This window comes from Larimichthys crocea, chromosome XIII (assembly GCF_000972845.2).
Source record: "Larimichthys crocea isolate SSNF chromosome XIII, L_crocea_2.0, whole genome shotgun sequence".
In the NCBI taxonomy this organism is placed as follows: domain Eukaryota; kingdom Metazoa; phylum Chordata; class Actinopteri; family Sciaenidae; genus Larimichthys; species Larimichthys crocea.
The window spans coordinates 35,156,317-35,168,196 of record NC_040023.1 but is presented as its reverse complement, the minus strand read 5'-3'; the positions used below and the strand labels follow the sequence as shown (position 1 = coordinate 35,168,196).

At 41.0% G+C, this 11,880-nt stretch overlaps 2 protein-coding genes across 3 annotated transcripts in view; one reads left to right on the top strand and one right to left on the bottom strand.

Moving 5' to 3' along the window:
* Positions 1-697, bottom strand: part of vwde (von Willebrand factor D and EGF domains) — a 34,930-nt gene extending 34,233 nt beyond the window's left edge. Inside the window, exon 1 of the mRNA XM_027286085.1 lies at positions 587-697. The gene's annotated coding sequence lies outside the window, so the exon portion shown is untranslated. The remainder of the gene's footprint in view (positions 1-586) is intronic.
* A 5-nt stretch (positions 698-702) lies between these two features.
* Positions 703-4,185, top strand: arl4aa (ADP-ribosylation factor-like 4aa). 2 transcript variants are annotated; one of them, XM_010743265.3, is made up of 2 exons: positions 703-806; positions 2,779-4,185. In XM_010743265.3, exon 2 carries the CDS (start codon positions 2,880-2,882, stop codon positions 3,480-3,482), a length of 603 nt encoding a protein of 200 aa, XP_010741567.1. In that variant the 5' UTR covers positions 703-806; positions 2,779-2,879; the 3' UTR covers positions 3,483-4,185. The 2 variants fall into 2 exon arrangements, with proteins under 2 accessions (XP_010741567.1, XP_010741566.1); XM_010743264.3 differs by lacking the exon at positions 703-806 and adding an exon at positions 1,389-1,589.
* The last annotated feature ends 7,695 nt before the right edge of the window (positions 4,186-11,880 follow it).

Below are 11,880 nucleotides of genomic sequence, written 5' to 3'. Positions count from 1 at the left end.
CAGCATTTATTATAATAATAATAATAATAATAATAATAATAATACATTTTATTCATAGGCGCCTTCTGTCACCCAAGGACAACATATGCTAAACAAGCAATTATCTATTAAGAACAAAATCTCAATCTCTCTCTCTTTAATTATTTAATTAAGTTTGAATATATGGAGTGAACCTTGAATGTATTGAATGAAACTTGATATATGGAATGAAGTCTGAATATAGGAATGAGTCTGAATATATTGAATGAAGTCTGAATATATGGAGTGAACTTCGAAATAATTGAATGAAACCTTGAATATATTGAATGAAGTCTGAATATTTGAATGAAACCTTGAATATATTGAATGAAGTCTGAATATATGAATGAAACCTGAATATATTGAATGAAGTCTAATATATTGAATGAAGTCTGAATATTGGAATAAGTACAAGAGCTGAGAAAATAAACATTTCATTTTGCCATATAAAGGATGTGAGTACTTCTGACCTATATTTTTCTTCTTTTTTTTTCCCACAAAATAAACATAGTGAGCTGAAACGGTTCACACAGACAGACAGAGCTTATATAAAAGGGCCACTACTTACTGTGTGTTATCCTTCATGCATGATGGGGCTGCAGCAGTCACTCGGTCGGTCGGTCAGCGTGGAGCTTTTCCTGCTCTGCGACCAATCAGTTCAAACAAAAACACGCGGATGAACGAGGGGGGGCGGTGACACACACACACACACAGTCTCTGTCCCCCTTAAACACACACACACAGACACACACGGACTGAAAAGGGAAAACACGCTGACTCGTCGAACGGTACGTTTGAATTCAAACTGAATTCGAATTCTGCTTCTAACGGTTACTAACGGCTAATAGCTTTTTAGCTCTGCTTTAATGTGTTTCTACGCTCGCTTAAACGTCGGTTTATTGTTCAAAAAATATGCTATAAAACACCGGAGAATGATAACGAAGCCTCTTATTGGAGACTAACTGACTTAAAAACGCATTTTAACGTGTATTTTTTAGCCACGTTTTGCGTCGAACGTCTTGCAACTTAGTGGAAATATGTTTCTTAAACGTTAAAAGTGCATTTTCGACCTGTTTTAACGCAACTTTTAAATGAAACGTACCTTCGTGTTTTATAACTTACCTTTTTAAAACATCAGTTTGCGGCTCAAACACGTTAAATATTAAAAGTAAAAAAAAAAAAAGATGTTATGACAGACAAGACCGAGCAACAGGTGATCTTGGTTCCCGGGCAGAGGCGTGATTGACATGCGCGTTTAGCCAATCAGGTGACAGAGATAGGAGACGACGGACCAATCGCGTTCGCCCGCAGTGCTCCGTGTGGGCGTTGATCCAGGCTGACAGCAGTGTCATCAGCGGTAGCTCCATACACTGGGACGCCGAGGACAAGGCAGGGAGGGTGTCTCCGCTGCCGGGGAAGAGATTTTTTTTGGCCGTCGTCGTCGTTGCTGCTGCTGCTTGTCGATACAGAAAAGGTGGAAATACAGCTGATATTTTAAGGCAGTGTAGGAGCTGGAGAGGACCGCAGAGAGGATTTAGACTGAGTGTTTTCTATACAGATGGCTCACACTGGTAGGTAACCTATGTTAGACTGAATGCATGTGTTCACCAGCCTATGCAAAATTGGTGCAATCTCATAAAATACATAGTCAATGCAGCTAAACTCCATTTTTAATCAATTTAAAGGTGCATATTATCCTAAAATAACTAGTAGACATCTATAGGAATGTTACAGTGATAGTCATATGTGGCGATTCAGGTAAACAGCACATTAAGGTGTGACTTTGAGCATGAAATTAAGCCAATCTCTGTCACACCTGTGCAATATATCAATATAACAGCACTGTGATGTCAGACCAGTTGTGGTATATTGCCCAAAAGTCTTATTTCCTGATCATAAAGCATGTTTTTACAGTAAGTGAGGCCCAATGTGGACTTTGACTGACCCTTATCTGTTTGGTCATCATCCATATTAATATTTAACATGTGGAAATCTTCTGATAAGAGCAGCAATATATTCATAATAGTCAAAAGTGCTATGCTATTCATGTGTTTGGATGCTGATGTAATCATGAGTTTAGTTTCACTTGCTCACTTTGCCGTTGCAGATTATGCGATAGACGCCCGTCACGTTAACACGTTATTGCCCAATATCGACCTATCACAGACATATTAGTGCCTGTGTATACTGTATGTTGCCAGATATGTGCCAATATAGAAACTTATTTTTTCAAAGGACATAATGCAGAAAAAGATGCTTTGGGTCATTTAGATCTATTAATTTTGTTGTATTTGTTGGCTTTTATGTATAATTATTAAATTCCCAGTGAAGTTTGCTGCTTCAATGCACTCATTTTGCCCAATAAATTGTTTGGAAAAGGGTTAAATATCCTACCTCTGTTACATATCTTTTTAATAATTATGTTATCTTAACTCCCATTGCAAAATATGTGCATTAATATCGATCGATATATCGATTTAGGAATGTTTGACTCTATCAGCCCCAAAAATCCAGTATAAGTCAGGCTCTATTTTAGATAGATCGATATAGATAGATGTGTTGTTATAGCTCATGCAGATCACAAAAAAAAAAAAGCACAGATTCGACTGAATCTTGGGAAATGTAGGGAAATTTAATATCTCATTATCCTGTAATTGCTACTTGTGGCCACAGTGGCTGTTTAGTCAGAGTTACATAATCTCGGTTTAAGTGTTGTTGCCTCTCTAAGCCTATGTTTCACCAACAATAATGTGCTTTCAGGTAACCTCTACAGTCATTTTGGAATATCAGCAGCTCTGAGGATTACTGCCGGACGAGTGGATCAAATCTCCTGAACCGCCAATCCTTCCTCATGAGGAAAGATGGGGAACGGATTGTCAGAGCAACCTAGCCTCCTCTCGAGCATCCCGTTCTTTCAGTCGTTTCACATCGCCATCCTCGGGTTGGACTCCGCTGGGAAGACCACCGTTCTGTACAGACTGCAGTTCAATGAGTTCGTGAACACGGTGCCCACCAAAGGTTTCAATGCGGAGAAGGTCAAACTGTCTCTCGGAGGCCACAGGACTGGGACATTCCACTTCTGGGACGTAGGCGGCCAGGAGAAGCTTCGCCCGCTGTGGAAGTCGTACACACGATGCACAGACGGCATCATATTCGTGGTGGACTCCGTGGATGCGGAGCGCATGGAGGAGGCCAAAACAGAGCTCCATAAAATCGCCAAGACCTCCGAGAACCAGGGGGTGCCCCTGCTGGTGGTAGCAAACAAACAGGACTTGAGGCACTCACTGGGACTCGCCGAGATCGAAAAATTGCTGGCGTTGAAGGAACTGGGCCCTGCAACGCCGTGGCACCTGCAGCCAGCCTGCGCCATCATAGGAGACGGACTCAGGGACGGCCTGGAGAGACTCCACGACATGATCCTCAAACGGAGAAAGGCTCTCCGGCAGCAGAAGAAAAAGAGATAAACTCGTCAGACTCGTCCTGCTGTTATATGTGAAGAAAACAAAGGATAATTCTCCCCGCGGGTGGATCAGGTCCAGATTGAACATACTGAGTTTTATCAGTCCACAATTGAGATTTTAGGATTCCCGATCTTGTGATGAAGCTGTTCAGGAAGTGACACATGAAAGGAATACAGTATGAAGATGAGAAAGTTGCAGACATGTGTGGATGTGCTATAAAGAGTTTAAAAGGATTTAAAAAAGCACTGAGGGTTCGGGGTCTGGATGGGTGATAGAAGTTAAGGATACTGTATGTTTCATGAATGGCTAAAGGCTGTTCCACACGATATTACCAAAAATAATTTAAGAAAAGTCTTTTACGAGTTGGGGAGATATTTGGTAAATGATTAAACATTGTCACACCAGAGGGGCGATGAAATATACATCTCTTTTCTATGTTATTATACCATGTTCTTTTTTCTTTTTTTTACACTGGACTTCCTTTGTTAAAGAAAAAGTATTACCATGCATATTATCGATTTGTTTGCCGGCTTGTATCACTGATTTTTTTTAAAAAGCACTTTAGATTATCACTTCATATGAAGTTTACAGTTTTTAAATAGATCTTATTGTGTTGAAAATGTTTGGGGCAAAATACAACAGACGCTACTGTAGTTGTAGACCGGGTCATGTTTTGCTTAATAAAAGATATTTAGAGCAACGTCAACACTCGTATGGAGGCTGTTATTACGTCCACTTTGTTATTCAAGAGCTGCTCTGGAGTGTAACCTTCAATTCTTTCGGGGGGTGATAGCAGGCTTGAGCATGGAAGCTTATTCGAGGGGTGATTATTGACAGAAAGCAATATGTGAAAACATCTGTCAATGTGTCCCTTTTAGCAAGGCACTAACTAAACCACCGGTTCTCCCCTTCAGGATGAATAGCTGACATTACAGGACTTGCTTTGTGCTGTCACATGGGGAACGTCTGAAAAACAAAATACATGCTCATGTCTACCTACTCTGTAATTATCACTTTGGAGAGAAAAGGAAAGGAAAACATTGGTTGCACAATGATTGTGTCGACACACCCAAAACTTTAAGGTCCATTTGAAAAAGAAAAAAAAAGTTTTCCCACTGCAGTGTTCAGAGATGCACATCCTCAGGGACTTGAAAATGTTGTCAGGTCGGTCTAGAGGAGGCCAGACAAACCCTGCACAACAGGCTGGGGCAGGGACACTATGAAGCCAGGGGCAGTTGAGTATTTTTGGCTTGCAGATACATAGCCCCCTCAGTGTATTAACGCCATTTGCTCTCTCATTCCTTTTTCAACCAATTAATGACTGCGAGTGCAACAGGACGACGACGCAGCGGCGGCAGCAGCTGGCTTCTCTAAAATAACCATGCGATGCGAGATTGGTAGTTTGCACCACTCATAGGCTGAATCACTAAACATCCATTCTCACCATATAAATATCTGTTCCGGTTAGATGTGATAATCATGACTGCGATGTGTGGTCTTGGTGATGTGTCAGGGCTTGAATTGCATTTAAAAATAGACCCCAAAAAAAGTATGATTTTATTTTTATGGGCTACAGCTAACTGAAGTCAATAAACGACACACATGGCTGGATTTGAACCCAGATTGTTGGTTGCCACCTTCCACGGAATGCCCCATATTTGTCAAAATTGTGATTAATTATGTTTTTGTGTCACGGGGGAAGGGATCCAGGTGCCTCTTCCTTGCTTGTTTGCCAAGGAAGGAAACTCAAAAAAAACACTTTTCCTGATTCTACTACCTTATCTCTGCAAGCCATGTCAGCTTTCAGTGTGTGTAAGTCAATTCATGTGTCCTGCTTCCTCCTCCTCCTCCTCCTCCTGCAGACTAAAGGACATTTCTTTTGATCTCCTGGAGCACTCACCAGGGGATTACCACTCAAATGAAAAATCCCATTACCTGTCTCGTGCTTTATTTTTGCTGACTTGGTTTAATATGGACTACTATAACTATAATCAACTATAATCACTTTACCTGATCATATACAGTATGTAATATAATTATCCAGGCTCCCTCCTATACTTTAGCTTTTATCTGTTCTTGTAAAGTCCTCGGGAAAGGTGGATTAGGGTGAATAAACCTCTTGTCCGGGGGCGATCCATTAACCCGTTAACCTCACATGGTGTGCTTGGCACAAAAAAGCTCCAGCCAACATAAAAAAAAAAAAAGTCTTGTTTGGAGTAGCTCATCCATACAAGAATTCCCACCCATTATGGCTCTGACACTGTACTGAGCCGTCTCAGCTGCTCTCCCCGAGAGGACGCCTAAGGCTTGATCGAGTTTGGCAGTTATTTTCAGGTTGGGCGGCACACTGCTGAATGCTGTACAAAATGTTCTGCTGTGTGTGTGTTGTGTGTACAGCGATGAGATTTTTCTACAGCATTTGTCGGAGCTGCAAACCGGGAGGAGCGGCTGGTTTCAAAAAGGATTTCTCAGCGCTGTAAATTCTTTTAATGATATCTTCGATGTGGACGCGCCCATCAAACGCTCAACATGGGAGCGCAAGTCATCACAGAGTCCCATGCATAATTTAACAACTGTATAGAGTTATCTGTGTTCATTTGACTTCATTATTTCAACTTAAATTTGGGAAAATATGTTTTTGCAGTTTGACACTGTAAAAACACTGTAAAAACTACAATACCCATGAGCCTCAGCTACTGTTGCCATGGAAGCCGGTTACAAGCTGGAGCAAATTCAGAACGCTTGAGGGCAAAACACCAAACCAGTTGGTACATTCAGTTCAACACCGGGTCAGGAGCTGTAATCTTAAACTTCAACTCAGGAATTTTAATTGTTTGATTGGGTGTTTCTCATAATTGCATCATGGGAATTGTAGTTTGAAATTAAAAACTAGTTAAAAATTAAATAAAACATTAGTTTTATTTCCTCTGTCTATAGATTTTCATAATAAAGTACTTTGTACATTTTAGTAGAGGTAAAGTGAGCACACGAGCAATATAAAGTATGTCAGGGGTCGACTTGAGAGAAAATCAATGAGGTTTGCTAGAATACAAAACAATGCAAGGCTATTCATTAGAATCAGACACAAAACCTGGTGATTAAGTGGAGTTTTTAAGGACAAACATGCTTTGTACTGCCGATTCATGTTCATCCAAACCTGGGAAGTGCTCCAACTGCTAATTACTGAATATTGTCTGAACAAAAAATGAATGGGACTTTTAATTCATGAACCCTGAATGCCCAAAATACTCGAAATACCCACTCCTACTTCACTACTACTCACCTACCTCACTACTCTATAGAAACTCTCAATACATGCATCTTTTCAGCTAAACTGATGCCATATCTTTTATGAATACGAAACAAATACATACATATACATATACATATACATATAAGAAGTAATATTATGGCTGTTACCAATCTGTTAGCAATCACTTTGAAAAAAAAAACATTCAGCAGTTTTTGGATATGATGCTGAAGATAATGAATGAATAAAATGGAGTATGCTCATAGGTAAAGAGCAAAACAAAACAAATACTGTCTTTAACCAAGCTGTGGGCATTTCCTTGTCTTCTTTTTCAGTGACGAGAAAGCCAACCCACACAGATACAATGCTAAATAATATCTATATTGTACTGGCTAGTAAAATTTGAAGGCATCATTTCTAACAAAGATACATTAATGATTCATTTGTTTGCATTCAACAACAGCAACATATCCCATGAGGCCAAATTCCATCGCACGCATGCGACACGTGTGTCAATCTTTCAAACTCCACCGGAAACACCGCGGTCTGTTTCAAAAGCCGGGAATACGTGGCTGTTCTATTTTTGACAGCTGCCACAAGCAGCCCAAGTCAATCTGCACAGAGCGGATCGAGCTGACTGGAAAGAAGACACAGAAAAGGCATAGAAATCCAGTCTTTTTTCCTTTTTTTTCAAAATAAAACACCCTGTGCAAACCTCAGATTGTAAAAACAGCCAATAGGAAAACAGTTCTCATATTTAGGAATGCGTAAACCAGAAAAAATACCAAATCAGATGAAGTTAATAAAGTCTGGCAGGCAAAAACGTTTCTGTTGGGGTTTGAAGTCGCGTGGAGAACGAACTAAAACAGCATTGTGCCCACAATGTGATGCTGAGGTTCCGCCGTTAGCCACAGAGGTGTCTAATCTAAAGCTGCAGCTGTTGAATATCACAAAATAATATGGATTTTCATTGAGAAAGAACCTTGAGATGCTTTCAAGAGAAATTCAAATGATCCTCGCTGTAAAATAAGGTCAACGTAAGTGTGAGACGAGAAAGACGTGAACGTGAGTGCATAGATGGGTTTGTACTGTATGTGTGAGACAATATGTAAATTCCTGTGTTGACCTTGACACGCTGTTAACACGCTGCACATGCATGCTCAGACTTCTTTTGACATGTTCTGCTGTGATGCTGTTGGTAGAAGGAGGTACTTGCATACCACAAGGCTTCTTTTTGTCTGTACCACGGCCATGACAGAGTAATGTTTGTGTCAAACTGCACGGCTTCACTTTCTTTTAAATCCACCTCCAGAGGGTTTTTTTTTTATTCTGCTGAGTTTTTAGATTTATCCCATTGTGTACTTAAAAAGGGGACACTGCAATATATGCATACGCCTTAGCCTGCTTATTATGCAAGGTTATCATGACGGGATTCATTTTTCTTCCCCCAGTCTATTGAGAGCGAGTGGCCTATTTACATGTGAATTCCTCCCGTAGCCCTGCAGCCTCGCTCAAAGTAGCGAACGGGGCCACCTGCAAGGGGAGACGTGGGAGGAGGAGGAGGAGGAGACGCTGTTTGAGGAGCCAGAGAAGTGCCCTCCTGTTTTCTTTGGTGCAGAGAAGAGAAGCTGGTTTTATTAATCCTTAGGATCCATGGAGACAGAGAGTGAGCTGTGGCAAAACGAACACAGGAAAAAACAGACAAAAATGTTCAGTGTTTATGCGGTTATTCCTCAAAGATATTTTTCTGTTAGTGTTGCTGATTTTTCATATCCCGGCCTGGAAGTAAGAAACAAACAAGCAGAAGAGTCTACGTTAAAAGAACCACTTTCTAATCCCATTCCCATCTTTCTTATGAATTGGAGTTGTCTGCATCCAACCTTTTCTTTTTAACGTTCTGCAACCAACGATCACGCCCATTTTATGCAGCCCTTGCCAAGGTGGACCTCAGTTAGTTTTGGTTGGTACTGCAACACAATGGATGCCTTTGATGAGGAGGAGGATGCCTGCATGTGTGCACCGTTAAAGGCGTTCGTATACTTGAAACCAACCTAGGTTTGACCACCTCTGAAAGCTAAAGGGTTTACACTTCTGAACGGCCACACTCAAAGGTGGGGTGAAAAGCTGGCCAATAAGCCTTCAGATGGCCCACACTTTCTTTCAAGGTATTCATGGTGGGGAATATGATATCCTTATACACAGAAGTTACAGGGAGGAGGCTGGAGCAGGTGGCTTTGTGTACAAAGCACAGAACCAGGACACCAGAGATGGGGGTTCACGTCTAACATCTCAAGGGTTGTTTGGTTTAGGCTAGTCTCTCGATGAAGATCGGAGGAGGCCTCAGTACCTTCCTGAACAGCCATTAATAAACGTATTCCCCTTACATCAACCTCCTTACCCTGTCCCAAGCAATGTCATACTGTACATCATTTCCAGTCAATTCCACGTCACCGTCCAAAAGACTTTGGGTTGGTTTTGCAATGCATGTCTCTCTAATTGATTCCACACGGTTTTAGTTTTAGTTGAGTTTAGTTAATGCTACTAAAGCACTAACATATATCTTGTGTTTCTAGTCAGAGTTTACTTAGGTTTACTTAGGCTGCTGGGGTTGTGTCTATTTGTGCTGAGCGTAACCACTGTGAAACAATCAGCAAATAACTTTTTATTTCACTGGTTAACCGGCATTATCGAGGCCAGCAGTCTCTCACTCTCATTCACTGTCTACTGTATGTCTCTCAACCAATGCTCTCTCTCCATCCATCGGACGCAAACCAAATGAAACTTCTCTGTGTCTCTATTTTGCACCATAAATTGTGAGTCAGGCTCAGATTTAGAAGCTCGGTTAACGAGATAAACAAAGTCAGAACACAACAAGTAGAGTATCAGAGTTTAGTCGATGAATCCACCTAGATAGTTTCAGTTTCAGAGACAGAGCCGACTGTGGAGGTTTGACTGGTCTGCATCTGAGCGTCTGATTGGCGGTCGCAGAAAGTTAGATCTGGCTCAACTTCTACTACATTTTTTGGTGGACACCACATTAGCCAAAACAGACTACTACTTTATTAGAGATACATTAGTGTTTCAGTCCTGGACATCCATCAGGCATCAAATGAAACTTTTCTTTAACTTAAGCCATCTATACATACAGTACAGGGAACTGTTGGGTCGTGTAGTTGCTCACTCATGATCTGCAATGTCTGTTTTATGTTTCTGTTCACAGTGTTTGGGTTTTCAGTTGCAAAGTCCTTAAAAGATAGTGTATCAAAGCACCAGTGCAACACTTTCAGTGTAAATACCAAAGACAAAATTAGGACTATTGTAAATAATACAAATAATCTGCACCAATATCTGTCAAACTGTAAGTTTTACATCAGCAGTCACTTGGACACCATGCACGGCAAAATGTTGTTTTATCCGAACAGTTTAAACTATTAGGCATCACTTGTGTGCTGCAACAGTGTTTTCCGCCATGGATGGGCGACAGCGCTCATGCAATGACATTCCTCAGCTCAGCCTGTGTGAAAGCCTCATTGTGGAGGTGATGATTGCTCTTTCACCTCTCACTCTCTGAGTGACTGTCGGCAGCTGGAATGGGAATAGGGGGGAATCAGTATATGTGCGTGGGTGCATGCACACGATGATGGGCAAATTACTTTTTCATTCTATCTACCAATTTTGAACCTTGAACCTTTGGCTACACAGCTACACCCACACAACGTCCATAACGCGCCCATGTCCAGACACAAATCTGGCCCACAAAGAGCTGTGTCCCCCATCCAGTCTGGGTATTGTGAGGCACAAGCCTGTGAAATCTGTCTTTGGTCTTGTTTAGGCATGAGGGATTATGGTGGCTTTAGGCTGCGGTCTGCAAAGCTTTATGTTCGCATACTGACTGATGGGGAAATTCGTGGTGAGCAGAGGACTCAGTGGAGTTTCACCAATCGACAGATGAGAGGCCCCAAATTTGTTGAAAGAATTAGGATCCCAAATTCAGTGCACTGTGGAACCAGCAAGTGTTACGTGGTCTGCTGAATTTGACATTAAAAACACAATTTAGTAAGAAGCCACAAACCTCTTAACCACGGAACAAGCTTTAACAGAAATGCTCAAATATTTAGAATATCAGTGGTTGAAACATAATGATGGGAAAAAAGTAGTACTACTCCACATACTACAGACTTACACTTGCTATTTTAAGTACATAAGTGTGTTCACACTGTCAAAATGCAGTGTACTGTGAGGGACTGGATAGTGCAGTGTTGGACACTGGACACTTTCAATGGTTACCATTTCGGCTACGTAGCAAAAAGAAAGGGACCACCAGCATTGTGAAAATGGCAGCCAAAGAAGCTACTAGAGCCGAAGTGGTTGCAGTGAATACCGTGATATACAAATGTTTTATAATTATATTTTGGCAGTCAAATGTTGGTGGAACCTGCTGGGTTGCAATTTGGCAAAGAAAAGGAAGCGGTAAAATGTTGTGATTGTTATTTATGTTATTGTTATTTTTGTTAGTGAAGCCAATGCAGAAGTGCCAAAATCTGCAGTTCCTCAAACGTCCACTTGGGACTGAGTCAGTCTCCATAAGTCCCCATGTTCAAATGTCCAATTTTAGACCTTTAGTTCAAATATGGAAGCATCAACATTGTATTAACAAGAAAAGATGTTTCTGCATATCATCGCACTTTAAATGAACTGCAGCATGAGACTTTAAGGTCAAATGTCACCAGAGTGTGTAGTTTCTGCCTCCTAAATTATTCAATGCATCTGTTGCAGGTTTATACACTTGTCAGAAGCTCTTTAGTGACTAAAGACTTAGGACGGTTGTTTTGTCTAGACACTCTGCCCTCTGTGTGATAATTCAAATTCAAATCAGATACTGTGCGATTCACCTAAACGTCTCTCTCTCTCACTCCTGAAATAAATTTCCCAAACTAAAAAAAAAAAGGGCTCACAAAGCGTGTCTTTTCTCAAGATATTTTAATTGCATGTCTGCTTCGTGAGATAGTGTACAGGTCCAGGAGGGGCAGAGAAATGAAATGTAGTCGAGGTCATATGTGGGATTCAGACATTTTATAACCACATATCATGGTCCTGATAACCTCTTGAGTCATGCTGATTCTCTAAGATGGGGTTGCACAAGCTATTCAT

Bases quoted from the DNA above. Each gene is read 5' to 3' on its own strand.
- arl4aa (XM_010743265.3), top strand. From the start codon at position 2,880: ATGGGGAACGGATTGTCAGAGCAACCTAGCCTCCTCTCGAGCATCCCG.